At 40.6% G+C, this 27,972-nt stretch overlaps 2 protein-coding genes across 10 annotated transcripts; one reads left to right on the forward strand and one right to left on the reverse strand.

Annotated features, from left to right (window-relative positions):
- Positions 1–22,683, reverse strand: myofl (myoferlin like). 3 transcript variants are annotated; one of them, XM_040138792.1, is made up of 53 exons: positions 22,229–22,683; positions 21,667–21,722; positions 21,418–21,509; positions 18,907–19,015; positions 18,659–18,755; positions 17,795–17,964; positions 17,255–17,383; positions 16,781–16,843; positions 16,619–16,669; positions 16,407–16,437; positions 16,174–16,289; positions 15,929–16,055; positions 15,725–15,828; positions 15,562–15,630; positions 15,417–15,460; positions 15,245–15,327; positions 14,646–14,770; positions 14,418–14,531; positions 13,905–14,082; positions 13,309–13,433; positions 13,086–13,195; positions 12,714–12,906; positions 12,405–12,560; positions 9,928–10,059; positions 9,660–9,823; positions 9,005–9,119; positions 8,367–8,469; positions 8,131–8,270; positions 7,867–8,031; positions 7,509–7,596; positions 7,195–7,272; positions 6,858–7,039; positions 6,558–6,716; positions 6,363–6,464; positions 5,976–6,137; positions 5,709–5,874; positions 5,545–5,615; positions 5,438–5,452; positions 5,254–5,352; positions 4,695–4,823; positions 3,776–3,931; positions 3,515–3,606; positions 3,205–3,375; positions 2,950–3,098; positions 2,599–2,738; positions 2,366–2,454; positions 2,187–2,282; positions 1,907–2,048; positions 1,685–1,784; positions 1,346–1,539; positions 1,150–1,259; positions 914–1,061; positions 1–711 (listed from the first exon to the last, which is right to left on the reverse strand). In XM_040138792.1, the coding sequence occupies exons 1-53, from the start codon at positions 22,314–22,316 to the stop codon at positions 673–675; spliced, it is 6,126 nt and encodes a 2,041-aa protein (XP_039994726.1). In that variant the 5' UTR covers positions 22,317–22,683; the 3' UTR covers positions 1–672. The 3 variants fall into 3 exon arrangements, with proteins under 3 accessions (XP_039994726.1, XP_039994727.1, XP_039994728.1); XM_040138793.1 differs by lacking the exons at positions 17,255–17,383; positions 17,795–17,964; positions 18,659–18,755; ... (2 more) ...; positions 21,667–21,722; positions 22,229–22,683 and adding an exon at positions 16,962–17,066; XM_040138794.1 differs by lacking the exons at positions 16,407–16,437; positions 17,255–17,383; positions 17,795–17,964; ... (3 more) ...; positions 21,667–21,722; positions 22,229–22,683 and having other exon boundaries at positions 16,781–16,838.
- LOC120796237 (centrosomal protein of 55 kDa-like) lies at positions 22,638–27,904 on the forward strand. 7 transcript variants are annotated; one of them, XM_040138796.1, is made up of 11 exons: positions 22,638–22,808; positions 23,228–23,303; positions 23,917–24,101; positions 24,316–24,540; positions 25,158–25,223; positions 25,442–25,592; positions 25,866–25,992; positions 26,130–26,319; positions 26,430–26,504; positions 26,823–26,945; positions 27,609–27,904. In XM_040138796.1, exons 3-11 carry the CDS (start codon positions 23,949–23,951, stop codon positions 27,798–27,800), a joined length of 1,302 nt encoding a protein of 433 aa, XP_039994730.1. In that variant the 5' UTR covers positions 22,638–22,808; positions 23,228–23,303; positions 23,917–23,948; the 3' UTR covers positions 27,801–27,904. The 7 variants fall into 7 exon arrangements, with proteins under 7 accessions (XP_039994730.1, XP_039994729.1, XP_039994733.1 ...); XM_040138795.1 differs by having other exon boundaries at positions 23,234–23,303; XM_040138799.1 differs by having other exon boundaries at positions 23,234–23,303; positions 26,823–26,888.
- Positions 27,905–27,972: the final 68 nt, after the last annotated feature.

Raw genomic sequence — 27,972 nt, forward strand, 5'->3', positions numbered from 1 at the left:
TTTGGTTGACCCAAATGTTGTGGTGTAAACCTGGGCTTTTTGGGGCCCCTTGGTGGTTTCCTGCTAAGCCATGTTGGTAAACCAGCCTTGACAGGACATTATTCTTTGTGTATTTCATTTTGTTTTCCTCTTAAATATATTAATTTATTATTTGATTTTATCTTCATTTCTTGCAGATATTTCACTCATTTGTATTATAATGAGCTAATTATATGTTATGTGGTGCCTGTTTGAATTTTTGTATAAAGTGAATTTAAAAAAAAATAATAAAAAATTTCATGGCACATTTCATGTTCATTCAGCTAAGATGGACAGAAGGAGTACTTTTTATTGTTGATAATGTCAGTTTAATGTTGGTGGTAAGATTGGTTTCACACTTGTGCAAAATCTAACAAAATATTAACAATTTCTTATATAAAACTTTATTAATGAATCTGAATCTTGACATTTGCAATTTTTTTCTAAATTTGATCATAAGAGACATTACTTGCTATACATGCGATAGAGTACAAAAAAAAAAAAGACATCTCCGATTATGTGAGAGGAAATGATGAATATCAGCCTGTTATGGAATCAGGAGAGAAAGTTATTGCATATTTCTGAGGGACAGTAACAGTGAGGAGTACTGAAGATTCGGCTGCAGGAAGGTAGAAAAATTCTCTGCAAAGCTCCTTAAGAGAAAGGCTTCACAATCTTCATTGAGATGTAATTCTGTGGATAGAAGAATACATTACAGAGTTACTGAATTAAAACCGCAATTTAAAAATAAATCACTTAAAGTAAGGCAGTGAGTGAATGAACATTCAAAGTGTTTTAGACAAAATACCACCAGTGTTGCGATGGAAAAAACAAATTTATGGTAGTTTCAGAAACAATCAAATAGAGAAATTATCAGCAAACTGAGTGATCTTACAGGTAGGGAGTAGAACAGGATCCCGAGGAACAAGATCACCAGCAGAAGAAGAATCACTCCAATGAAAATCCATTTAAATCTGCGCCAAACTATGAATTTCATGGTCTTGCAAGGGTTTGTAAACCAGAAGAATGACGTGTCAGGGCGGCTGTTGAAAAGAGACAAACAGCAGTGTTCACATTATGTAAATTTATGTGAAACAATTCAGTGTTATTTTAGAGAGCCACATTTCTTACTTGGGTGGGTCCAGTTTGGGATTCATGTTGGGCTCATCTCTTCCTTTCCCTGCAGGTCTCTGGTCCATCTCTTTCTCCTCCACTATTTCCAGGGTCATCTCTACTTTCCCCTGTGAAATTTTGAGACACATTCTTAAACAGAAACCAGGGAAAAAAAAGAACTTAACCAAGGACCATCCTGTGGACATAAACATACACCAAGAACATGTTTCCCATCCTGCTCGATCACGCATGGCCACCAGCCTCGTACAGACTTCTGGGAGAAGAGTGAGTTGGGTAGTGGTTTTTTGGAGGAGGCTGAGCCTGCCGTCCCTGGCAGCATCTTCAGGCTACACTTCTCTGGGGTCTTAGCAGGGGGGATCAGATTGTCTAGGTCTAGTTCAACTGAACCTGTGACAGAGACATGGACAGAAAATTAGTATATGTTTTTCTGGCGCATAGATACAGTGCACACAATTATAGCAGACTGCTGTCTTTCAAGGCTTTCACTTTGTGTGTTCATGGCATGAAATGTTGTTAAAACGTGCTGTTTTACCTAAGTAGTCATCCAGGGAGAATTTGTCATTGTCCCATATCTGGATGATCAGTTTAGGAGGAATCCTAAATTCAGTTTTGTCCAGATTCCAAAAGTGTTCCTGTAAAAAAGACAGACACTTAATTTATATCATTACTTGCCATCATATCATCACAACAAAAATAGTATTGTTATGAACAACAACCACTTGATGCTTTGTTCCTGATCCATGATCTCACTCACTTTCCTCGAAATGACACACAGCTGTTCGGCAGGCAGATAGTCAAACCCAAAGATGAACCTCCAGTTGAAATTTCCATCACCATCCAAGGATCTGTAGTGGACATCAGTCTTCTGCTTGTCCTCCTCCATTCCTGGCATCCATCTAGGAAACGTGGCAATGTTTTATTCCGATTAACTACTTGTGAACAAGTCCAATAGGCAGAAAAACACATATTTAAATGAAACACATGCACAGAGTACGAATAAACGGTAAAGGTAACAGGTGGGAAAAGTGTCGTACCCTTTAACATAGATGTCACTCATGCTTTCTCCAGTGATGCTTGTTTCGTCCAGAATGACATCAGTTGTGTTCCAAATGATGGCCCGCAAGGCGTACCTGTTTCAAATATACCATTATATTTTATCCCTCAGTACATTACGTTAAAATGTTATTATTTTTAATTATATTTTCTTTCTTACTTCTTGGCTTTGCGTGGAGTGATATCACATGGAGGCCCTGGCAAACCGAGGCTCTTGGGGAAAATATCTACCCACATTTGAATTCGTCCCTGCATTAGTGGAGAAAGGATGCCACTTTTAATCAAAGCTATTTCACGACAACATTAATATGCTAATTTCACAGAGCAGTATGATCATACTCGATTACTTGTAACTAAATAAAATGAACGCAGTGTTATTGCTGTTGTTTTAACCTGGGACAGGTTGGGTTGGTGGGAGCTACACAAGGTTCTGGTCTCCACATGCTCTGGTACCAAGTCCTGATCTCTGAGGACATGCAGAGCCAGCCTCTCCCTAGCCGGGCCCAAGTGCGGGTGGATGACAGCGTCTGCCTCTGCAAAAGGTGTGGCATATCACAAAAGACAGACATGGATGTATGTTAACATCAAAGAAATACAACAGCCAAAATGAGAACAAAATCCAGCTGTAGCATACTCGCTGCTAATTGTTTAAAAATTCTACAAGACAAATTAAGAAACGAAGACATAACCAGTGAGATTATAAATGTAAGAATTCTACAAATAATAAATAGTAACCAGCAGTACCAAAATCTTGGAGGTTGTATTGTTTTCCTGAGAAGGACAGTGAGCTGCCATCTCCCTCTATGCGAGGAGGAGGAACACCCCTCACTTTGGCCACATTCTGGAGGACCTGAGAAGGCGTCAGCTGGTCTCGCCACTGATTGATCCCTGACCTGCAAGAAAATGGTACCAATAGAGCCAAGTCCTTCTCATTCGACCTTAATCACAGTAGGCACACTTCAAGCGCACATAGTAGCTACACAAAGTGTACATACTTACACACAGTACGTCTGTGGCAGGCCACAGCAGGACCTGAAACGAGACAGGAGTCTGTTCTCCAAATCAATGACTGTCTCACCCACTTTTTCATCTCTGCTTAGTAAGTCATAGTCATACACAGCAATCTTCAGGTCTTTGTCTTGTGGCAGGAAGCAGGACAGCTCAAACATCCTGGACAAAGATGGAAGACATCATATAATGTATTTGTTTTTTATTTATGTTCCTACACAAACTTAAAATTGGTCATCATCATTTGAACGACGGAAAAATGAACAAAAAGTTCTGACAGCAGGTCACATCTATGTCTCACCTCCCAAACTCTGGATTAAGGGTGTTTGGTTTGTAGTTATCTCTGTCATCCAATGTTTTCCTCCCCAATGCAATCTTAATGTATGGGTCGCACTGAAATGAGAATGCGAAAAATATTAACTTAGCTTCAGTAGCTTCAAGCATTTTTTTTTTTTTGCTTAATAAAATTCAAGGGGCGTAAACGAGTTGAGACTTAAATCTGGATAGGGGTTTGTCATTAAACCAGGGTGGTTGATCAGTTGTAGCTTCATATAAAACTCACCATGCCATTTGTATCCTTAGGCTGCAGGTCAATACATCGGACAACATATATTCGGACGAGGCACTCCTGAGGTCCGCTCTCAGGAATCTCTCTGAACTGGCGAGGTGGAGCTGGCACCCCTGGGTCATCAGGCAATGGGTAAATCTTGAATGATCCCTGTATACCAGCAAAGAGGACAGTGCTGTTAATCATATAACACCTCATCTTTTTGGGGCAGAATGGCTCCAGATTTAAAGCCATTATATTTTCACAGAACGTTATCCTGACTCCTTCCAAGCCTAAAATTGATTGTAGAAGATAAATGAAACTCTGCACTTTTCCTTCTGGGTGACTTTAACCACCACCTGAGGAATAAGCTGCAAAAATAAAAGAAGCTGATCAGCTGTCCAAAAAGTATCGGATCATTTTATTCCAGAGATGAAGATATTATTCCACTAATTTCTCCATGCCCCTCTACTGTATGTGAGTCTAAGTATCCATTTACTGATATTGTGCCTACATGAACACATTCAAATTTATTACCCACTCAAAGTGGAAAAGTGTCTTTAACTTACCATGACCAAATTCAAAACTTGTAGAGACAAACATAAAGCAAATTTTTGTATGTAGTAAAACCTAAAAACAAAGTATCACAATAAACTAGAGTTAAACAACTAGAGTTCATCACAGCTTTATTCCTTTTCCAGAGAAAGTGTGTGTCCATTCCTTGAACCAATATCTCAAGAGCTAAATCCTAAACTATTTTGTAGCTCCCAAATTTATGTTGATTTCAATTGAAATTCATAAATAATCCACCAGAGGGCAGACAAAGGCTAGGAAAAGTAGCTGTGCAACAGCAAAAGCAGTGATTGTTCACCTTACAATAGCTCAGGCGTAAGGACAGACTGAGTTACACTTTCACAAAATGTGGTTTCGTTACCTTGAACTCTCCCACCACCGAGGGATCCTCTTCCTCATCTTCGGTTTTTCCGCGCTGAAGTTTGAAAGTGCTGCAGAAATCAGTGAGTCCCTGGAACTGTGCAACCTCTTCTAGGTCACAGTTATATACCTGACAACCACATAACACGATAATACAGAGACATTAAAAATTACATCTATTGGAATTGGGCATTATGTGTTACATAAAACAAACGCAAAATTTCATTATTTAAGCCCAACCCAACTAAATGGCACACCTTAGTTGCAAGTTTTCACAGAACTCCCACATTTGTCTCATTGTTTTTCATTTGTGAACTAACTCCTGCATCTTGTTTGACTGCTCATATCAGCATCTGGGGAAAAATCTTTTTGTTTTGGATATATACAGCTGAAAAACTCTTATCTCCATAAAGGACAAGAACAAGGATTACTTGGTCTCATCCCTGTCTGTCACAGAGTTCGCAACCACCAAGGCACAAAGCTTGTAAAACCAGTAGAAACTCAAGCACAGATTAAATCTAGCTCTAATGTTTTTACAATGAGCAATGACATATTCCCACCTGTAATTTGTCATATCCCTTTTTCAAGTAGGGTCTGCACTTTTCCTGCTCTCCAACAGAGGCATAGAACTTGCTCCACCAGTCTACTGCCTCCTCCTCCTACACAATGGAGAATAATGATGAACTTAGTATTTTTAGAGATGCTATCTATCAGTAGACTATCTGCGAAAAGAGAAAATCTCACCTTTTCTGCTTCATGCTGCAAAGTGGGAAGCAAACACAGAATACTTATCAATAAAAAAAACAGTAGATGTAAAAAAAAAAATCTTATGTGACTGCAGTTTTATTTACCTCAGTTTTTATTAAGGGTCTCTCCTCCATGTTTATGACAACATCTCCATGGGAGGCAGCTATCATTGCCACTGCAAAGTCAATGAAAAAAGGTGAGATAAATCCATACTGTATGTGGCCGAGTCTGTATGTATGCGTGACAGCGAATACATGTGTGCATATACCTCTAGCAGACATGCAGACTTCACTGTTGATGCGATACGGGTCACAGCGGAACTTGTCCAGGCAGTCAATGGTGCACTGACCCACAACTGGTTTCCTACCGAAGGGTCGGTGGTCGATTACTTTCAGCACAATGGGAGGGGTGTACATCTCATCTTTGGGAAGAAGCTAGGTAAGAAAGAGGAGAACGCACATCAACAAATCTACATTTTCAGAGGTGCCTAAATATTTGGAATAGGACATACTCTAGAGAGTTTTATGATTAGTACCACTTTGAGTAGCAGCACAGATCCAGGGAAGTTTGGGTTCTTTTTGAAGTTCTTGATTACAGCAGTGTGAACAATCTCACCACCACATTCCACTATCAAACTAGGGGAGGAAACTGTGGCCAACTGGTAGGTCTTCATGTTCCTCAAACCCCAGGTCAAGACCTGGCGTCAAATAAACACATAAACACACTTATAAAAACTAGTATAACCAAATCAAAGGACTAGCATGGTGTTGGGAGATAAGTGAAAGGAAGGGAGGGAGTTACAGATGAGAAATGCAGCCGTAAGAGAAAACCTAGGGTTGGGCTGGTCTTGTCTGATCATGTAATGTGCATGAATGGAGTTAACAGCAGCTGGGAAAAGGAGCAGTATGGGTTGAAGGTGTACCTCGATCGCAGTGAGCTGCACTACAGGCCTGATTCCCTGGGGAACCATGTAGAGCGTCTCCCCCCGCCGAGGAGGGACCAAGGGCAGATCTCCATCATTAGCCTGCAGGGCAAAGCACAACATTACCTCCTGCATGCAGTTAGAATCATAAAGTTAAGGTGCAATGTGTTTATTTTCTTGAAGTGTTTTCTGTACCTTGTCCTTCAGTAGGAGCTCAGCAGCAAGCAGTACCTCCCCAACATTGCGACCCTTTTTGGTGACTGGGAACCACAGTAGCTTAGGGGTGACAGCCACACTGGGGTTCAGTTTTACCACAGGGGGGCATGTACAACGACCCATGGGCTCATCTTTACCCTAGTGAATAAAGTCCAGCAGCACACAAGACTTAGCAAAGCCTGATGATATTCACATAAACCCCAGCTACTTTCCTGATGTACAATCCTGTATGATTCTGAGATTTGATCAGACATTTGGCAGATTAAACACATTACTTACCACTTGATCGCTGTCGTACAGCTCCAACACCACATCAGGAGGGTTGTGGGCAACTGTCTGTGGGTCTCCGTAGATTTCAATGTCCTCAAAGATGAGAGTCTGATCCCATGTGGGGTTCAGAGTGGCCCTTATGACTTCTGTCGTCTTACTCACATATAGGAATGACACATGAGCGTAGGGATCTAGAGAAAACCAGAGTGTAACTGTAACTGAAATGACTGACGTTTAATGTCATATTTACTTTGGTACATCATGGATAGATTTCATTTATTCCTCCTGATCAGGTTTGCACTTTGTCTGCGTATACTGAGCCATAAATTCACTGCTTGGTTTTTACCTGAGAAGCTGTCTTTGTCCATGGCACAGAGATTCCTCGCCTGATACACATACACCCTCAGGTGGTAAATGTGAGATCCTGGAGGGAGAGCATTTTTATCAGCTTACCAAACGGTATCACCATTAAAAAAGACATAATCTCACAGGACACCCGCTACACTGCTGATTAGATGTGCACATATTTATCCAGGATTTACAGACCTCATGATTTAGTGTTATCTTGCATTAGAACCAGTCAGGAAGTTTAAAGACACGTGAAGCCTTTCATCAGCATCAGTGACCAGAAATTACTTTTTATCTAACCCATCTACTTACGGCTGAAGTGGCAGGAAACAGTGGGTGTGTTGGCACCAAATAGTTTGGCTGCATCCGTTTTACTGGCTTTCTCGTCAACATCAACACCCTGTTAACAAAACGCAGGGTGAGGTGCTTAAAGGAACACTGTAGAGTAAAATGAAAATTAAATTTGCAGGAAAGAATGGAGAACTAGGAAGAAACTTCCTGAGTTATTTGCCAGCTGCTGACAGGAACGGGCACATGCAGAAGAATAATGAGAGGATATGACTCACATGACATAAATTAACTCTTGTTGCTATAACAACTGCCTCGATGAAGGACATTTAAGAATACAGCACAGATACAATATTACTCAGGGGAGTTAAGCAAGACTCACTAATGCCCCTTCCAGTCTGAAGATGGCAGAGGGCCCTATGCAGTCTGATGGGACCATCTTTCTCCTCCAGCAACGGCGGCGGAACGTGTCAGAGGAGCGCTCCTTCCTGTGGAATTTCCAGCCAATCAGGGAAGAGTATTCCCAGCCTTCCCCTGGTTCTCGTCGCTATTGAAGAGACAAGGACAGGAAAAGCATGAGAAACTACAGTCATAACATCTCTCAAATCTACTGCAATATCTATTTTCTCGTCTACCGCTTCCTCACCGCAGCGACAGCCACTTTATCAGATATCTTCCTCCTCTGCCTTATGAGTCTCTTCCTGCGATGGACATGGTACATCTTCTCTGCTGCAACCCAGGATTTGGGCTTATCATCAGGGGGAATGGTAACCCCGTATTCCCAACCTAATGCCAAAAGACATACACACAGACCTCGTTAGACTCGCAGCGCTTCAACATGAAGATTTTGATTACATATCTCAACTTTCGTGTTCATGTCACCTCTCTCATCTACAGCTTTGTTGCTGTCAAAGCTCCACTCATCCTCCCAGTTCCATCCATGCGGACACTCAAACTCTGCTGGGCTCTGAGCCTTTTCTCCATTCTACACAAAAAAAAAAAAAAAAACACTCCGTCATTCATTTTAATTTATTAAGTTCTTCAAAAATGTTAACCTATATTTTTTTTTAGTCCATGTTCATAAACACAAAATTATTTGATTTCAATATTGATTACCATTTGATAGTTTAAGTTATTTAAGCAAATGTTCTCAATAATACACACAAGTACTGGCTTGCTGCAGCTTCACAAATGCAGAGTCTCTTACTTTTCATATTACTATCAATAATCACAATACTAAATGTGCTGAAAGAGGCTAAACCGCTCCATGGCAAGTGATGCCATAACCACTACTAGCAGCCCTAATGGGAATGGGTCAGATCAACTGAAGGCCATATGGTCATTGACGTAAATCTAACCACAAAACAACCCATCTCTCCTGAGTACATAATAGCACAGTAAAAACTGATAACATTGTAAACAAGCATGAATAGACAGGGCGTTATCCTTTTATCTTCAGTGCAATAGTGTCCAAAAAGTTAAATATGTGTATGTATGTAGGTATGTTCTGTATGTCGTACCACATCTGTGTAGGGCTCTGCAGCAGGTTTCCACTCCCCACCGGGAAAACGTGTTTCATTCTGAAAAACTTCATCCGTGAACTCTGTGTGGCCCGCATCTGCTTCGGTTAACAGGCTGGAGAAAACACCACACACGTTGATGAGAGGCTTTGTGACTCAGACAGTAGCTATGCAGGACATTGATAAACAGCTCAGGAAGACCAGAGACCAGAGGGCTAAAATTATTTACATGGGCCTTGGTGGGAAAATGTAAGCACTGAACAACAGAAGGAGTCGTCACTAAGGGAGGGAGGGAAAGAGACCTCATTCACCCAAAACACTGGCTGAAATTCCTTTTCATTTCCTGTAATTGTGTTTATGATATGGGTATGTACTGTGGCTGGTACAAGCACTCAATAGGATTACTGCCAGTTAACAGTGGCTAGAGCTGAAAATTGAACAGGATTCTGCAGCCTGTTTAACTGCACAGTGATAACAGGATGTTTGTACTTGAAACTGTGCAAGCCATGAATCACGAAAGGCTGTGTGAGAGATTTGTATGTGTGTGTGTGTGTGTGTGTGTGTGTGTGTGTGTGTGTGTGTGTGTGTGTGTGTGTGTGTGTGTGTGTGTGTGTTTTCGTGCTTGTGTGTGACGAAGTGAGCTTCTTATACTTGCCATCGCTCAGGGTCAACAAACCAGTCTCCCTCCCATTCCCATCCACGTGGTGGCAGAAAGCGTTCTTGTTTGAGTTTCACCTTTCCAGTCACATCTGAGAACTTATGGCGACCGACCAGTCCGGTGGTTCCCCACTTCCCAAACACCTGAGCCTGGTTCTCATACTACAGAAAGAAAACATCCGTGTTTGGGAACAATATTCTACACACAGCATAGGAAAGTCAGGGGAAACACAGCTGCATTCAGAAATGTGTACATGTATTTTTACCATTTCAGCATATACGCTGAAGTTCCCCTGTGAAAAGCTGTTGAACTTCTTCTCATGGGCAGAGAGACCAAACCACATGTTGACCCGCAGCTGGACAGGGATCTTCACACCTTTGTCTTTGTCCATTGGGTACTGACAAATCAAAAGTTATCTTTTTAGTTATCTGAAATTTGTCAATGCAGTTTATGAAAATTTTAAACAGTATAAACAGTACTATGTCATTGTAGTGTAGGGCCCTCTGGTCTTTACACCTTTACAGCTTTTGTGTCCATTGATTTGTTGTATGTCTTTAACAATGTGAGCCCGGGAAGTGTAAGTGAAACATTGTGTCATCTCCACTTTGTCAAGAGAAAAAAATCTGTTCACTTGTTAGACACCAATTAAAAGATGTTATGCTCGAACTTATTAATCAAAAAATATAATGTCAATATTTTCACCCCTTGCTTTTACCGTAAGTTCATGAATGTTCAAAATAAATCAGATGGGAACTGTAAAATACCATCAAGAGCTTTGTTGGAGCCTTGATTAGCACATCATCACTGTAATAATGTAGGTCCTGGTTGGAACCTGCCCCTGCAGAAAAACTTTGTTTACCTTCAGCAACCTGACCTGAGCACTGTCTCTGTCTTTGGTGAAAATGAACCATCGACTGCTGAAAAACAGCGACAACAATCTATATATCTACATCTACAATTTTAACTTAATTAACTTGAACAACAACATCAGAAAGTTCTACAGCTCTGAAACTACAGTACAGTTTCAAGTTGAGCTTCAACTGCGGAATAGGACTTTGTTGCCATTCAGTATCTTCACTGAGCTGAAATGGACAGACAAAGAAACCTGGTAAGATTTTCTCATTTGACCTGGAGAAACATTTTTTTAGCACTGTGCCTCTCTAGGCCAGCCTACTATTCCCTATTATTTATTTAACATTTTGTCCAAAGCTTCAATATATTTTCATACTGTTGTTCCATACTGAGAAAAACAGTACATAACATACAGTTCTAATATATTTTGATAAAAATACAAATAGAAAAGGATAATTTTATGATTGCAGTAGGGATTTCTTGGGCAAAGAGCAGTGTGGGCCAGCTGCACACTGTGCAGAACCTCAGAGACTTCCTCTACGCTGCAGTCACTGAGATTAAGTCTCTCAAAGAGGAAAACAAGGCTCTAAATGAGCAAGTTAACCTGTTGGAAAATGGATGGAGGCAGATGGAGAGCCAGCTCCAAGAGGAGCTCAGACAAAAAGACAAGCTCCTCAAAAGAGTCACCAGAAAATGGCAGGCCCAGACTACCTGGCCCTGCTCATTCAAAAAGACATAGAGCAAAAGAGTAGTGACGACAATGGAAGACTAGGCGTGAGGCACTGGAGGCAAGTCTCCAACAGGAGCTGGCCCTGAGAGACGAAAGCTGGAGGAAGAAAGTGCAGGAGGTGGAAAATGAGAGGAAGCTGCACAGGGAAAATGGCTCAGGAAGGAGGAGGAATGGAGGCAGAGGCTAAAACCAGACTGAGGAGCAGATCAGCCTCCTAACCTCCAAGAACATACAGCTTCAGGTACAATGTCTGCTTTTACCTCAGAATACTGGCAAGCATGTTTTAAAAATACTTGAGATTTTGTCTTTGAATAAAAAATGTTTTTTTTTTGTTTTGTTTTGTTTTTTTCAGAAGCTTGTGTCCAATACAATGGAACAGGAGAACAAGATTCAAAAGGAAGAAAAGCTGGAGAACAAAGACAATGAGAAGGTGCTTGGAGGAGACAAGATGGAGTGAAGATAAACAAATAAAGCAAAAGAAGTCAAAGAAAAAAACGGGGAAGAAAAAGAACAGGGGTTAACTACAGCAGAGCATCCCTCCCCCTGAAACCCCCACTTCTTCCCCCCTTCCTACCTTACCCACTCCCACCTTCCTAACTTTTATCAACCCATACCCCTTTCTTCCCCACCCCTTACCCCTTACCCACTCCCCAAAACAAACCCTCCATCCCACAGCCATCCCTCCTTGTGCATGTATTACCTATTGTATACATGTAAACTGTTCAGTACAGTTCTGATGAATTGAATTACATCTGCCTGTGTTTGGGAGTCTTTCTTTTAAATCTGTTTGTGTCTCATGTTGGTGAACGGATTAGTCTTAATGTCCTAAAAGAGCGCTGGGTCGGCACAATTTACTCTAACCATAGGGAGGGTCGAAAATAAAATATCATTTGGACGACCTGATTAAAACAGCACTTTCTCTAATGGTAACATCACTGAATCAACTGTGTTCACTACTCTAGAAAAATGTCCACCTCTGGCCATCCATTCTCCCAAAAGCAATATACCATATAATAATAAACTTCTGTATGCATTCTTTTGTCTACTTTTGGTTTGGGGCTTTTAGTGGTTTGGGCTATATGCCCTTAAGTTCTAATTAAGGGAAATCTTAATGTTACAGAATACAGTTATATATGTATGTATGTTGATTGGTGTTGTACCTGCATGAAGATGGTCTGGGTCCTTCCGCAGTGTTTGCCATAGGCCTGTTCACTGAAGTCGGAGTACAGGATCTGGTTGGCTGGGACTCGGGCAAAAGCCACCCGCTTCTCTCTTCTCAACATCCAGATGATCACATCTGGCATGCTGTTCTGAGGCTAATGGAGACACAAAACATTTCAGTTACATTGTTAAAGTTTTAGTCATTTTTTTTGAGCTACATAACATATTTTTGTTAGAAGTGGCTGCCTGCACCCCCTTGTAGCAAACATCCGAGCTGCATGCAACCATGAAATAGTTTTTTTCCTGACCTCTTCTGCCAGCTGCTTGATTCTGTCCAACCAGTCTTCAATGTCACCGACAGTAGCCTTAACATCTGTGGCCTCTTCTCTCATGCGACTGGCCATCTGTCTGATACTGTCTACGGTGGCATCTCGCAGGCTTTTCATTTGGAGGTCTAGCGCAGTCACGTTGGCCTGGCCCTCCAGCACTGGAAGCTGGAAGCTGTCAAAACAGAGACCAAAGCAAAAAAAAAAAACAGAATTCAACCCACGCAGCCACCTGCAAATGTATATGACCAAACAGCAATAACGACACTATAGTTATCTGATGATAAATTATATTAGAGCATTACATCATGCAACCCACAAGACCGGTGTAAGATCTGTCTGGTCTTGTCTTACTTGTTAAGATCCTCAATCATGTGGTCGATGAGTTTGAGCCAAATCTCTGCCAGACGTGTCTCAGACACCTTGGCTAAGATGGCTGTTTTTAAAGAAGTGAGGTGGGACTCCTAAAATGAATGACAAAGACAGGTAAAAGGAGATTATTGAGTCATACTATCTGTGTAGATGTGCAATACTTAGGCAAACACTGTGCCAACGTGTCACTGTGACTTGTTCTCACCAGTCTCTCAGCAATGGAAAGGAGAACATTGACAGAGTCCAGGCGGTGGCTGATGTCTTCCCAGTAAGAAGTGAGGATCACTACAGGCTTGCTGTCAGCCCAGGGCAGGTAATAGTAGTGATTACCTGTGGGATACAAAATAAATATACCCAATAATTTTAAATACAAGTTATGGAGTTTACCACAAACTAAACTTTGCTGTCCATGTGGTTCTTATCCTCTTCATGACCCCTTAAAAAAACAGACTTGCATTGTGGTAAACAGTTTAACTTAATAACTGTCCAATGTCCACCGTTACGTTAGAGTTCTAATTATATATTCGACTGATAATTGTTATTTGTCATAATTTTAAATAAAATATATTTAACAGGGTTCATATACTATAATGTGCATTTGAAGCTCCTTCATGCTCCTGACAAAAATGAGCCTTTCATAAATTCACACAACTAGACTCAATTAGACTGTCTAATTGCTTGTATCATGAATGTTAGAACCTAAAAACAGACAAAAGTTAAAACACCCTAGATTATAACATGTAATAAAGCTGAGAGTCTTTTTTTTTTTTTTTAATTCTTGCAGACTTCTTCTTTTCGTACCATCAAACACGGCAAAGCTGTACTGGGTGGTGGACGCCAGTGGCTTGCAGGTGGAGTCCAGCTTGTTACCATAGTTACCAATGCTGACCTCGAACTGAATTGGCTCGCCCGGCTCTTGGAGCATGCATGCACTGTGGAACACAGCGCAGAGAGAGTACTTCCTCCTCCGCTGGTATTTCTGCACTCAAAAGAAGATGTGGCAGTGTTAGAGGTTAAGGCAGGAATATTTATTTTTCCTTTTTTCTCTCTCTCAGTTAAAAGTATCATGTCTCCGTTTTTCACCAGACACCTCTTCGGCTCGAAACTGAGCCACTGATATTGATAGTGATATTTTCTGTAGGGAAACTATTAAGACCCACACTGTAATAACACTGTCAAAGAAAAAATTAATAAAGCAATATATGACAACTTACAGATTCAAAACCATGGGCCCTGTATCTTAAGACTTAAAATACAAATTTAATAAATGAGGACACAACGTTAATTACAGTATGACAGGTATGCAGTGTTTACCTGTGCCACTAAGATGTCATCACTGGGGATGTCGTCAACGTTTTTGTCAGTCTTTCCATCCAGCTGAGTGGACAGCTCAACAAGCACCCTCCCCCTGTAGGCAACTCCTTCCCCCTGCACCACATCCAAATGCAAAAGTCTCAAGTATACATATCCATGAAGGGGAAATATCTCGTTTCTATACTCAGTGATGAACCCTTCAGCACTAAGCTGACAGGACAGCCTTACCTTGCCAAAGTTGAGTTCTTCGTATGGGTCGGGCAAGCCAGTAAATTCTCTTGGGCTACCGTACAGGTTGACATAGCAAGGCCCAAAAGCTGGAAGAAAACCAACCTCTGATGCTGCACTGCTCACTGCAACACACAGACACTCTGTTGAAACACCAACCTGGACAGTTTCAAGGCTTAGAAAACAATAAAGTGTGTGAGATAGATGCACAAACAGAAGAACAGGGTTAAAACACTTGTTGTTGCCACAATCATGGTTAAATAAATCCAAATATCTACTATGTAGCTCGTCACGAGGTTAACTACAGTATGCGTTTTTATGCATATTAATGTCCAATCTACCCCGTTACTGTAAAAGGTAAAAATCAGAGTTTTTAAGCTACAAAGAAAAGGTTTTATTTTTTTATTGTAAAACATGAAAAACATGCAGATAACCATTTCTTATGAATGTTCAAACACCTTGTTGCAATTTTCAGCCTTTGTGTTTGTTTCGCAGTGAAAAAAAAAATTACATATATATATTGAATGTCATATTGCAACATCAATATTTAAAACACGGAGTGACAACAATCATAACAAAAATATAAATGGCATGATTACCTTCAGCTTCTCCACCAGAGGAAGACATTTTGCTCAGATTCAGAAACGTTGTTCCTATGGCATCATCCCTCGTTAGTCGATCCCTGCCAAGAGTAAACAGGCATGTCAAATACTGGCTGTGATATTTCTTGTCACTTGTGCACCTGTGTATGAATGAATTCTTAGCTCTCACCAGTCATACATAGTCAGCTTGATGCGTTCACACATGGACGGGAACTACAGGGGCAGAAATATGTTTTAATTTGTGCTGAAAGTTAAAACGTTTTCGAAATTTGAATCAAGCTCATAAGATACCTCTTAATATGCATCTTTTGTACCTTGACTTGGAGATTGATGAGTTGATTCCACTCTGGATTAGCATTTTTCTCAATGATTTTGGTGCACAGCTAACACAAAACATATGTTTGCAAATCAACAATATTCACACAGTAAGAACATTTAAAAAAAAAAAGATTTTCTTTTTACTTAAACATGAAATACCTTCTTCCCAGCAAAGCTGACTTCCAAATATGGATCAACCAAGTTTTTCCGGTCTCCATCCCCTCCAAAGACTTGTTTTACCGTGTGAACAAAGGCATCATCCACTGCAACATAAAGTAGTTTCTAAATAGAAGTTTGTCGAAGGGATTTGACTGCATTACGCTGCAAGGAGTGCCGACATTTATGAACTTATTGGTCACTTACTCTGTGGCATATCCTCAGCACGGTAGACTTTAAGGCTCAGAGTGGCCCATCGCATTGTGATACCAGCTGGCACCAAAAGATTGCTTTCTATGTCATCCTGCTCCTCACTTACGTCTCTCCTCTCAGTCTGCACCCAGGAGAGGAGAGGAGAGGAGAGGAGAGTTTGTCGTGGTCTTTTTCAGTACTGATCTACACTCTGTATCTAGTGGAGAGGAATTTGATGGTGACTAAGAAGGTACTCGTACCAGTGGCTCATCGCCAGTGCCCATAACAATTATGCTGACTTTGAGGTAACCTCTGGCCCCTGAGCTGGAGTCTTCAGGATCACTCAGGAGGAGCCATTTCCTCATTATGGCATGACCTGGACATGGTATAATATTCAACATATTCATAGATCTACATATAATATATAAAAACAATTTTTTGTTAGTTTTTTTTTTTTTTTAACAGCGTATGCATTTTAAATGGAAGAACTGACCTGGTTCATCATAAATGTAGCCAACATCCAACTGGGTAACAAGAAAAAAAGATGTATTGTAGGAACATTTGAAATCTGTCAGCCTGCTGGTGATAAAAGCCACAACTCTGCTACATCGAGTTGCTACAAGTGAGAAATAAATCACTGCAGATCCAAATTCTGAGAAGAATAAAGCAGAGATAAATAACCTAGAAACATCTGAATTAGCATACCTTGAACTCTCCCATTAGACTGTCAGCTCTGAGGGAGTAGGAGTCATAAACCTGTCAAGAAAAGGTAGCATTAAGGCTTCTACGGATGCAGAGATTCCCACATAATGGATGATAATTTTATTTTTACAAAAGAAAGTGCATTAAAAAGAATTATCTACACACCCGGAGACTAATGCTCTCGTCAAACAGTTCTGAGGGGAGCATGTTAACATTGTAGTAAAACGTCTGGGGGACAGAAAAGGCCATTAATGAGTGACTATTTCTTCAATCACTATATGCACAATACAGTTTGATGTCAAACACATTTTGTTATCATGATTGTGACAGACATTATAGGACTTACAATTTATTACACTGAGATGCTTATGCTTTGCCAAAAGCTGAGAGCAGGCAAAATGGATATGAGATGCATTAGGTACAGGAGAGAGCTGAGGACACTGCCGTCAAGCGCCACTATCATATCACTGCAGCCAATAAAAGAGAGAAATATCTCAGGAGGTTAATGAAGCTGGTGGGGATTAGGTGGCAAAGAAAGAAGACTAGTGGACATTAAAAACAGACAAGCAAGGTAAAATGCAGAAGGAAGTGACCACTAATACATTTTTTTGAAGAGAGGGGAGTGGGGGAGTGACTTACCTCATCAAAGAACGGGTTATTTCCTCTTCTTATTCTAGTCCTGTGGGTCTGCCTGCATGCATTCACCTTAACCACTGGCTTGATGTTGTTGCCAGGCAGCTGTCGACCCTCGATAACCCGAACACGAATCTGGACAATGCAAGCAACAGTGAGGTAGCTAAACAAACAGTGAGACATTTCATCTGGATCCTTTTTGAAAAAGGTACTATTGGTTCATTTGGGCTGACAAATACCAACTTATTCAGTACAAACACAAGGCTGCTTACATAAATATACATTTCTGGACCTCGCAGGAACAAAAGTATGTTCGTGGAGAAATTCAGATTTGTGAAATTGTTTGACCCGATGCAAGAACAAAAGGGTGTTCACATATTTGCAATTCTCTAACATGAAGGATAAAGGTTATAATTCACTATCCCAGCCTTCAGTGTATGGCTACACTGGTGAAGCCGGCTGTCATTCATATGATTAACAAGAATTCCCTTCTAAACTGATATTCGTGATTATCCAGGAACAGAGCAACTAAAACTCAAACAATACCTGGAAGTCCTGAGGCTTATTGGCCAGGGCTCTGTGTCTCTTACGGCTGAGACGGATTGGTTTGTGGTTGGGTTTCCTCGGCTCGTTCGGTGTAGCGGGAGCTCCTGGACTTCCACCCTGACCTCCTCCCTCCATGTCTGCCTCCCCCACATCACCCTCATCACTGCCTCCTGTCACAATTTTTCACAAACATTCTTTGAAACAATGTCCCAGATACGTGTTCCATGCATCATAAACAGACATGAAACACGCTGTCATTGGAGAAAAACCTACACTCTTCACTCTTGTTGACAATAATCAGAGAAAATATGAACACAGAGCCATGTTTGTTTCTGTTAGGGGTCACCTCAGAACTTACAACCCTTCCCAGTTATATTAAAGCAGTTCTATGACTAGCAATAATGGCAGCAAAAAATGCATTGTACTTAGTTGAATGCATCAACTGAGTGCTAAGTTGAAAGACAGTTATCACCCTTCTGTATGTGGGTCCGTGTGTTGCTATCAGGGGTTCCATATAAAAAAGTTATTTTTAATTTCACGTAACCTCTGGCAGCTCCTGATGTCTCCAAATAAGAGGACCCCCAATAAGGCCTATACATTTTTGGGACACCTGTTAGATTTCATGGATGTGACTTTAATCCATTTGTTGAAAAGATGTCTTGGTGATAAACTACTACTTTTACTTTGTTATTATATTCTTTTTATGTGCGTGTGTGTTTAATATTTACTGATTGATACGTATTTTTGTGTTTTTGTTTGCTTGTTTATTGTGACTTGGTACCTGAGGGAAAATACTTAAATGACTTATTGTAAAGGGGAGTGATTCCTATGTTATTTATTTATTTAGGTTAACTGTTCACTTACCACCATCCACATGAGACAGATCTCCATCAGGCTGCTCATTTAGGTTTGGAGTGGTGCTGACAGGTGGCTCATACCCAATAAGCAAATTAATGGTTGCCTGAAAAAAGTATGTTTTCTTAATTAGCATTATCATCTCTCCTGTATATCTCTGATACCAAATGATATGTCATAGGATACAGCAAATTCAACTACTTCTTGTAATGCCTATATGTAAGTGAATGGAATCTGTTTAGGATAATGTTATTCACCCCAACAGCCTGTTGTTTCTCACTGATCAAGGGCACATTCTTGGATGTGAGGGATTTCAGTTGACCACTGGCGAGGTCTCTCAGAGAGATTTTTGCCGAGCCAATGAATCTGAAATGCAATCACATAAACATTCCTTTCATCAGACAATCATACAAACATCAGCAAATGAATCACTGTAGCTGGAGAGAAACAATGGCCTTTGTCTGAAAGGTCAGCAAGGATGAAAGGCTAAAAGAAACAATAGGATGGATGCCTTGGTTCCATGCTCTGTGACAAACTTGTGCAGTTATCATTCGAGGGATTGGACGCAGTGTTCGTGACTGTAATTGCTGGCAGCTCTGGACAGTTGATGGCTTCCACTTCCCAATTTCACTTCTTCATATTATGACAAACTAAGCAACAACACCCAGATTTTTACTTTGTCTACCAAACAGAAGTCATATAGCAACAGTGATTAATAACCATAACGGATTGCAACACTTTGGGTATTTTCTAACATAATCCCAAATCAAATAAGTATACCACAATTTAAATTCACTGTTTAATTGTTGTCACAAATACCCTCTCGACCCCTAATAAACATTCATATCTAAAAAAATGTTGTCCTAGTTACAAAATCCACTTTGCCTGGCTAATTTTAGCAAAAGAGCCATTATGGAGCAGTAAGAGCATCTTTCAAGAGAACAAATGGGAGACTCTGCTCCATGAAAAGAACCAGCTGGTTACACAGGAGAGAAAAAGTGCCCAAGAAAAAACTAGGAAGATGGAAACAATTAACACGTACCACAGGCATGTGCTGGGAGCTCTGTGCCTAGTTTAACGGAGAACAAATATAGAACCAAGGAGGCGGGTGTAAAGACAACATGAGAACAGACACAATCATATTCACGATTACGCTCAGGCACTCTTTTTTCTTCTCGCTTGTTCTCAAAAGATGAGCCATTACTTATGGTTACATTGAGCTTATAAAAACTTGGGTTGTCCTTGAAAACCGGGGTCAGCTGTGGAGGAAATCTGGTATGGCAATTTACATGCAGGGGCTGGTTTATACAGATTAACATCTGTATACATAACTCTCTTAGAAGACTGGAAAAAAACATTATAGTCTCAAGTATTTGGATCTGCTCCAGTGAAGAAAAAAAAAATTGGCTTCTTTAATCACAGTGAAAGAGCCAGTGGATGATGTTTTACGGGTATACTGATATTTTTTCCACTGAGGACACATCACTTTTAAACAAAGCTAATTTAGGAATACAAAAAAATGTTCTTTTGCCAAAAAAACTGAGCAGTCGACACCACAAGGTGAGCAGTTGGAGACAGCTTATCTTGATGTTAGGCTCTCTGAGTCACATTGCTTTTCTAAATTTTCCTAGATTGTAGACTTTGCTCACAAAGTGTTGTTTGCATTTCCAATCTGACATTTTCCCCTCCAGACTCAGCTTCATGCTGTGTATAAAGTTCACTTTGCAAAGAATTACAGGCTGTACTACTATCAGTCACCACGGAAGTGCCAATGACAAGCCAGGGCAAGCTCTCTTATTCACCCCACTCATGTGCTGCTGACAGTGATCATGGAAAAATATCTAAGTGCATGCGTGGCTGAGACAGACACGCCTCCACCCTCATCCCCACCCCCACCCCTTGTGTCTGCCTCCAAATAATTTACATTATACAGAATCACTAGAGTGACTGGGGGGAAATGTCATTACTTGTTTTACCTTCTTGCATGCACTGCAGAAATACAAAATCATAAAGACTCATAATGTTACAAAATGCATGTATGGACCCAACATACTGAAAAACAATGGAACATAATGCAGAGTAATAAATAACTGGCAGAAAGTGATTCTTTTTCCTTTTAAGGAAACATTCCTCCCGTAAGAGCTGGAGCTCTATTGTGAGGGAGACAAAACAACTTCTTTACTGATACTGCAAGTCTTAACATGGTTGAAGTGAGTCCTGTGGTTACACAGTTCCATGAAGTTAAAACATGCTACTCTGCTCCATAGACCATAATAACTATATTAAACCACACTGTTAGAATAAAAAAAGTTGTAAATATTGGTAGTCGAGCTACAACTGTTGAGAAACAAGTACTTTCACAGATTGTAATCACACGTCTACCTCCTCAGAAGGTAAATCTCTGAGGTACAGTGAGGTTTTCACTGTAAGTCATTACCTGCCCTCCCTGGTGTAACATGCATGTTTGTTTTCTTGGGAGGTGGGTTTCTGTAATGACTGCCTATACACTGTCCTGGGGAAGTCGTTTTGACTCAGAGGTCCTCCTCCACAAAGGCAGGAGTGTGTGGGAGGTAGGCTGAGGGTCATGTATTCATTCACTCCAAAAAAAAAAAAAAAAGAATCTCATGAGCACATCACTGTGGTTTAGGACCAAACTGTTTTTGTTTTTTTTTACTTTTTAGCAAAACATATGTTGCTAAGTAACACAATTACAATACAACTTATGCAAATGTGACAATTTCTCCATGTGATGCCTGTCATTCACGCACTTATCTTTGCCGATTGTCTCATAGTCTTTCACAACCACGTTGATGAATGAGGATGCATCCAAGGAAGAGCCTTTCAGATCAAATTCAAGCACCTGTAATTATAAGAAAGAGACACTTACAATATCTCACCAAAATACATTCATTTTAACTCTGGTAATAGCAGCTCTCAGGTCAGTAATCATTCCCCGGTAAACAAATCTGCATACTGTAACTCTCACACATTACAGCTAACATTAATTCCCCACTTACTTCATTCCAAACAGGATTCAATTCATTATCAATTGCTTTGGTTTTCTTCTTTTCACCTGCAGGCACAAAAGAAAATCATATGTATTGGCATGAACTTACTAAATTAAAGAAGAGAGACCTACTACTACAATATTAAACAAGATCCTTCAAACCAAAAAGAAATCACTGAATAAACATTTTACAAATTGCTGGGAACAGACGAAAACTTAATGGAGGAAGATATCTAATATATAAAATAAAATTAAAAAAAAAAAATAAAGACCAAGCCTTCTGGCCCATAAAGCTGCTTCTCTCTGGAGACAGAGGGTTATTCTGACCTTATAAGGATGCAGTTTTTTTTTTATGAATCACTGTCAAAATCTAGGGCGAGCTGCATTAACTACTACTACATTTAAGTGAAAAAGTGGTTTCCCCAACCTTAAGGATGACAGAGAAGATGATAGTTTGATAGAAACTGGAATACTGTGTGCATGATCATTCTGACCGAGAGAACACTAAACAGAGCATACAGTAGTTTCTCGAAAAAATACAATACAAAGTGTTAGTCAATGGTATCTCTCACCTCTAAAGACAACCGTAGTTATTGGATCTGGGTTTCCAAGTTTCTTTTTGGGGATCCCACTGGCGGACTCAACAATGACCCGCAGCATTTTTGATAAAGTCCAAGTTTATTCATAGAAACAAATCATATTCCGCTGAGAGACAAGGAGCCCTCACAGAAGGAACTGAAAGGCACAGATGTGGAGAGGAAAGGAGGGGATACCGGAGGGCAGCCTCATTCATGAGTCACAGGCATGAAACACACCACCCAACCTGGGCGGTGTGGGTTAAACCGGCGAGAAAAGACTCAAAAGTGGCCTGTGCAGGGTAGCCTACTTCTCTCATTACCTTTACAAAATGCCTCATCTTTACAACTCAAATTTTCTTGACATCAATGTGCAGAACTGCAAGTTGATTCGTCCACCATCCAGGTAAAGCAGCGGAGTCAGTCCACCCTTCTGTTGGACCGCAGCGCCCCCCTCAGTGCCGGTGGCGGTGGTGTCAATAATGCCTCCTCTCCGTGCAGTCGGAAATTAAGGCTAACCTGGTTTTTAGCAGTAAAACATGCGAACAGTATAGTTTCCAAACGATTTTTTAATTCGGTAAGCCTGTACACCTTGATGAGATATACAAATAACTGAAGCACGCATATCGTTAAGTTAAAAAACCTTTTGTTTCACGGACGATATTATTTTCGAAAAAACGTTTTTGCGCGGAATGTTTAGCCGTGGCATTGATCTTTTATCTGTCCTGCAGAGGTTACAAAATATGAATTAACATTTACTACAATGGACTTAGTGAAACCATAATTTTGGAAAGTTAAGAAGGGTTGATTTTAACGTCTATTCTACTATATCAACACTTTACGCTAGCTAACAGTAGCGTTTAAACTTTTTTTTCCATCTTACATTAGCTAGGCTAACTAGCCTTAAGTGGTGTTATTCTCTTTGTCGATGTTATTGGCTAACAAAAAACAGCTTCCGACTATGACAAGTACTATAGCTTTTTTTTTTTTGTTGAGTAATAGGGCGTTTTTGGCTGAGGAGATCCAGCATCCAATATCCAGTTTAAAACTCATTCCGATCCTCGTCGAGCAAGTGAGTGTGTATCAGTTAGTTACTTAGCTAACGTTAGCTATTGTTAACTTTAGCCAGAAAATGTCAAAAACGGAGTCATTTAAAAGGCACAAATACTAATCATTTGCTGTTGCCTAAACAGTCCCACTTCTAGGAGCCTTTAGTAGCTGTTCTCGAGTTCATGATCGCACCACATGATCTTCATCAGGATGCAGTTGGCCAGTTGTCATTGAGGAGTAGATATTTGGCAAGTCGGGCTTAAAGGTTGAGCCACAAAACAGTTGCTGCCTAAGGTTGTTTCTAATGTTTGGTCCACCTTCAGAAAATTTCAGTAACAACAAACATCTTTCAGTACAGTGCAGTCAAATACAACCGCCAACGCCTCAAAAATTATGAAAACAGAATTAATGATTTGGACTTCATTAGATTGGAAGTATACTTGTGAAAGGTCTCTCTTTTTTCCTTGTTCTTTTGAATTCCATAAAAAACAAACCTGGGTTCAGTTCAGTTTTCCCCGTGCCTGATTTTGCTAATGTCACCAGCTAAAAGGAAATAAACCTGGACCCGTTCAGAATGTTTATGTTTGAAACTGTATACTCTGACATATGTCTAAGATGTATTATTTTTGTGTCAGTCTCTTGTGATATTTGTGAACCGGCGATAGCGATGGCATCCTCCAAATGCAAGGGTTTCCTCAGGAAAAAGCGCAAGTCAGAGCTTGATATGGTTGTCCGCAGCCTGAGGAAGGAGAATGCCTATCTGAAGAAGACCCTGTCTGATTTGTCTCGTCAGCATTCAGAACATTACAAGCTAGTAGAGGTAAACGTAGACTACTACTCAGTCAAACCACTCGTTGACTCATTAGTAGTAAGCCAACATAAGTCTAGTAGCCAAGGATACTCACTGTGTACTGTAAACACCATCTAATGATGTTGCCAGTTAGAGCTGTGTAAAATGTTTGTTTTATGCAGGGTAGTGCTTTACGGTAGCTGAGCATCAGTGAAACCATTTTTTCCTTTGTGTCTGTTGGCAGAGATTTCTCTCCCTTGAAAGTGTAAGGCTGGAGAGTCCTCAGCAGCTGGTGGCCAAAGACGAGAAGACTGCTTTGCCATCGGAGCAGCTGAGTAAGAAAGGAGGGAACCCAAAGGACGTAGTGAGAATATCTGGTTACGCCACAGAGACTGAAGAAATCAAGAACAAGCTTGTGAGCATCTCAACTAGGTGTCAGTTTCTCGAGAGCAAAGTTACAGGGAAGAAGGTACTGCAGGGCTCATTCCTGATATAATTGCTATACTGAGGGAAATAAAAGCAAACCATACATCTTTAAAAGCAGGAGACACAATACACAATGTGTGTTTGATAACAAAAATGACAACAGATGTTATTTTTTTCAAATAGAAGCTTGTATTACAATTCATGATATTTGGCACTTCCAATGAAATCAGTGTTAAAAACAATATCAGGACCCTGGAACCAGAACAGAATAATGGAATTCGGCCTTCATCAATTTTATCCTTTAAACCTCACACTTCAAAATGTCTTTTGTGAAAAGGGCCCGTGGTTGGGTTGCTGCCTAGAGAGTTTGATTTACCAAACCCCTCTATTCTCTTACCAGTTCTAAACCACTAGATGGCAGCACTTGTTTATAAATGCCAGTCCTCGGTTTAGCGGAGAATTACTGTTCTCCATTAAAATACACTTCCTCATGCAGAGTGTACCATCACAGTGAGATTCTGGACATTGTAGAGGTCCTAACACTTTGTTGCTCTAAAATCTATGTTTTGCGCCTTGTTATGACATGTCACAGTGTCATAACTTCCGGGTGGTCATTTGCATATGTGTAAGGCTGTACTGTATTTTACTGTCGTCTATTAGGACTCAGAGTCAGCTGAACAGGCCTCAAACACCAAAATAACAGAGCTCCAAAATCACCTCAGAGATGTAAGCGCTTTGCTGTTGCCTAACCCACCTTTTTGTATTTTCAGTTACTTTTTACTTTTTGCTATGTGTGTGCATTTGTTTGTACGTAAGAACGTGTGCCTGTGTACAGTGTACATGTCTTCCTGAGTGTTTGTGCTTTGGAGCCATCCCCCCTGGCACAACTCTGTTTCTGTCTCTCTCTGTTATGTGTTTCTCATTCTTTTATTCAATCCCCCGAGGCCTTGGAGAAGAACAAGCAGTGGCTGGAATATGACCAGCAGAGAGAGGCCTATGTGAGGGCAATTATGGCCAGAATGTTATGGCTGGAGAAGCAGCTGAACGAAGCCAATCAGGCCCGCTCACAGCAGCACAATGAAGACCATTCAGACGGTGAGCCAGAGGGCCAGTGGGCAGCGGGCACTCAACACTGGGGCAACAAGGGGCAGCAACTGTCACAACAAGGTTTTTAAGATATCGAGATTGCCATGGAGTAGCCCACTATGACAAAATATGTGGCCTTGCACTTCATTTTCAAAATAGTAGTACCATGTAGTAATTTATTACTACATGGTGCATGTGTAAAGTGCACCATGTAGTAATTCGTAATTTCCTCCTTTTTTCAATTTAATTTTCTTTTCATTCATTGTCTGCTTCTCATTATAGAGAAGGGGCGAATACGCCAAATGCAGGAGCACTATGAAAGACTCTTACAGAAAGCCAAAGACAAGCTGAAGGTGCTCAAGGAGCAGGTCGACATCACCCAGCAGAATCTGATAATAACCCAAAACTGGTATGTCTGCTGTTAAAAAAATATATATATATATATAGATATATAGATATATACACACACACATACATATGATCTCGTTCAAAGTTGGAGAATGTGAGGATGGTAGTCAGCTACTTGACAGATCAGTGGATGTGTAGGTACAAGGGAAGGGAGATGGAGGTGGAGGAGCTCAAGCAGCAGCTGCAGACTGAACAAATAAGCAGAAAAAGTGCAACAGAAGATCATCATTGCTCTGAGGATGAAGAGCAACAGCTGAGAGATGAGATCAAAGAGCTCCAGTGCAGACTGGATGAGGAGAAGCGTAGGTCAGCCAGCTTTGAGCTGCAGGTATGTCGTCATTGAACTATTTTTTTCAGTAAGTAGGAAAAATAAAGATCTTACATTCATCATACAAGGGTAGAAAGCAGCCGGAAAAAAATAAACTTCTCTCTTCTCAGGCGAATCTCGCTCAGAAGTTTATGTTAAATCGTCATTATGCAGACCAGGAAAAGATTGCAGACCTGGAGCGACAGGTATGGCAAGCACACTCACTTTGTGTAAATCATCTCAGACTGGGTTCCTTATCCCCCTTGGTTGAAGAAATCCTTAGTAGTAGCTAGAAATTGAGGGAAGTTGCTAATCCACCCACTTTTAATGATGGCACAGGTTAAGTGCACTTTGAGAGGGCTTCACAACGGCATGCCATACTTTCTTACCTCTTTGCTTTCCTCCCAAAGGAAAATCAGTCCTTACATGAGCGAAGGAGAGAATTCTTTTAATCTGAAAAATTTGCTGCCCACACGTATACAGTATTATAGTTTTGACTGCAGTGGTAACCTTTTTAATTTTAGATCAAGATTTCTTCACAAGACCTTGCGGATGAGATGCAGGATTGTTCGTATTTAAAGAAGCAAATGGTACGAGTTCTGAAGATGCTGCAAAAAACTAAAGACCATTTGACAAAACAATCAAAGGTTGGCATGAATAGAGCAAAAGACTAGTTTCGTAATTAGTATAAAGGATGAAATTTAAAGCTGCATTAATCGTTTTTTTCTTTTTAACGTCATTTTGGAGCAGTGAAATAAGCTGAAAACAAAACGCTGACATATTATCACCTAATAAAGTTGTTATGGGAAACTTGTTAGAAAACAATTGCCTATTTACACACCCTGACAGATGCAAGCCCTATATTCACTGCCCTTGTGGCTCTGTTTAGTTCTCCATGAACTCCTGAGGGCAACATCCGACTCTTTAGCTGCTAAATGCTCCACTTTATTAACTAGCTATTCGCCAACTTTGTCTGTCCACTGCTTGGTGTTGAGCAGGTAGTGTACTGCAGATTTTAGACCTTTTTTTCACTGAAAACAGCTGCCTGCCTGAACCAGTTTTGCAATGAGAGCGAAGTTGTGTGTGTTCCAAAATAGATTAAAAGGTTCCTTGTAACTTAGGGGAACTGCAGTGTCAGATGATGTGCGACCCCTTGCACATTGCCGTCATTTGATTGTCTATTAATTTAGAAATTATTTATGAGCGCAGCTTTAAGTTTTGTTGGTTAAGAATGGAGTTGAAAAGCTGGCCTAATCAGCCAGAGTCTTATTAACCATCACTGACGGGTGACTTCATATACACTGCATTAGAGAGACCAGCAGGATTGCAACTCAAGTGAAGCAACACACCCACCCTCCCAGCTCTCCAGAGACAGCCTGATGTCCTCCACTCACAGCAGCTTGCTGAATGAAAGCTTCCTGGAGTGTCCCAGCTGCCAGGCCGAGTACCCCGCCAGTCAGTACCGAGAACTGATGAACCACCTGGAAATCTGTCTCGACTGAGCTGAGCTTCGAACCTATTTAGTTCTGTGATATGGATTGATTTTGATCCGTTCTGTTTAACCAGAGGTAAAAGTTATCTTAATAAACTACATCGTTCAGTTGCTGAGGTTGTGATTCTTGATATGTAACCACACTAACAGTGTGGCTCTAGGGATGGCGATGTCTGTCTGTT

Source organism: Xiphias gladius, chromosome 11 (assembly GCF_016859285.1).
Source record: "Xiphias gladius isolate SHS-SW01 ecotype Sanya breed wild chromosome 11, ASM1685928v1, whole genome shotgun sequence".
NCBI classification, from domain to species: domain Eukaryota; kingdom Metazoa; phylum Chordata; class Actinopteri; order Istiophoriformes; family Xiphiidae; genus Xiphias; species Xiphias gladius.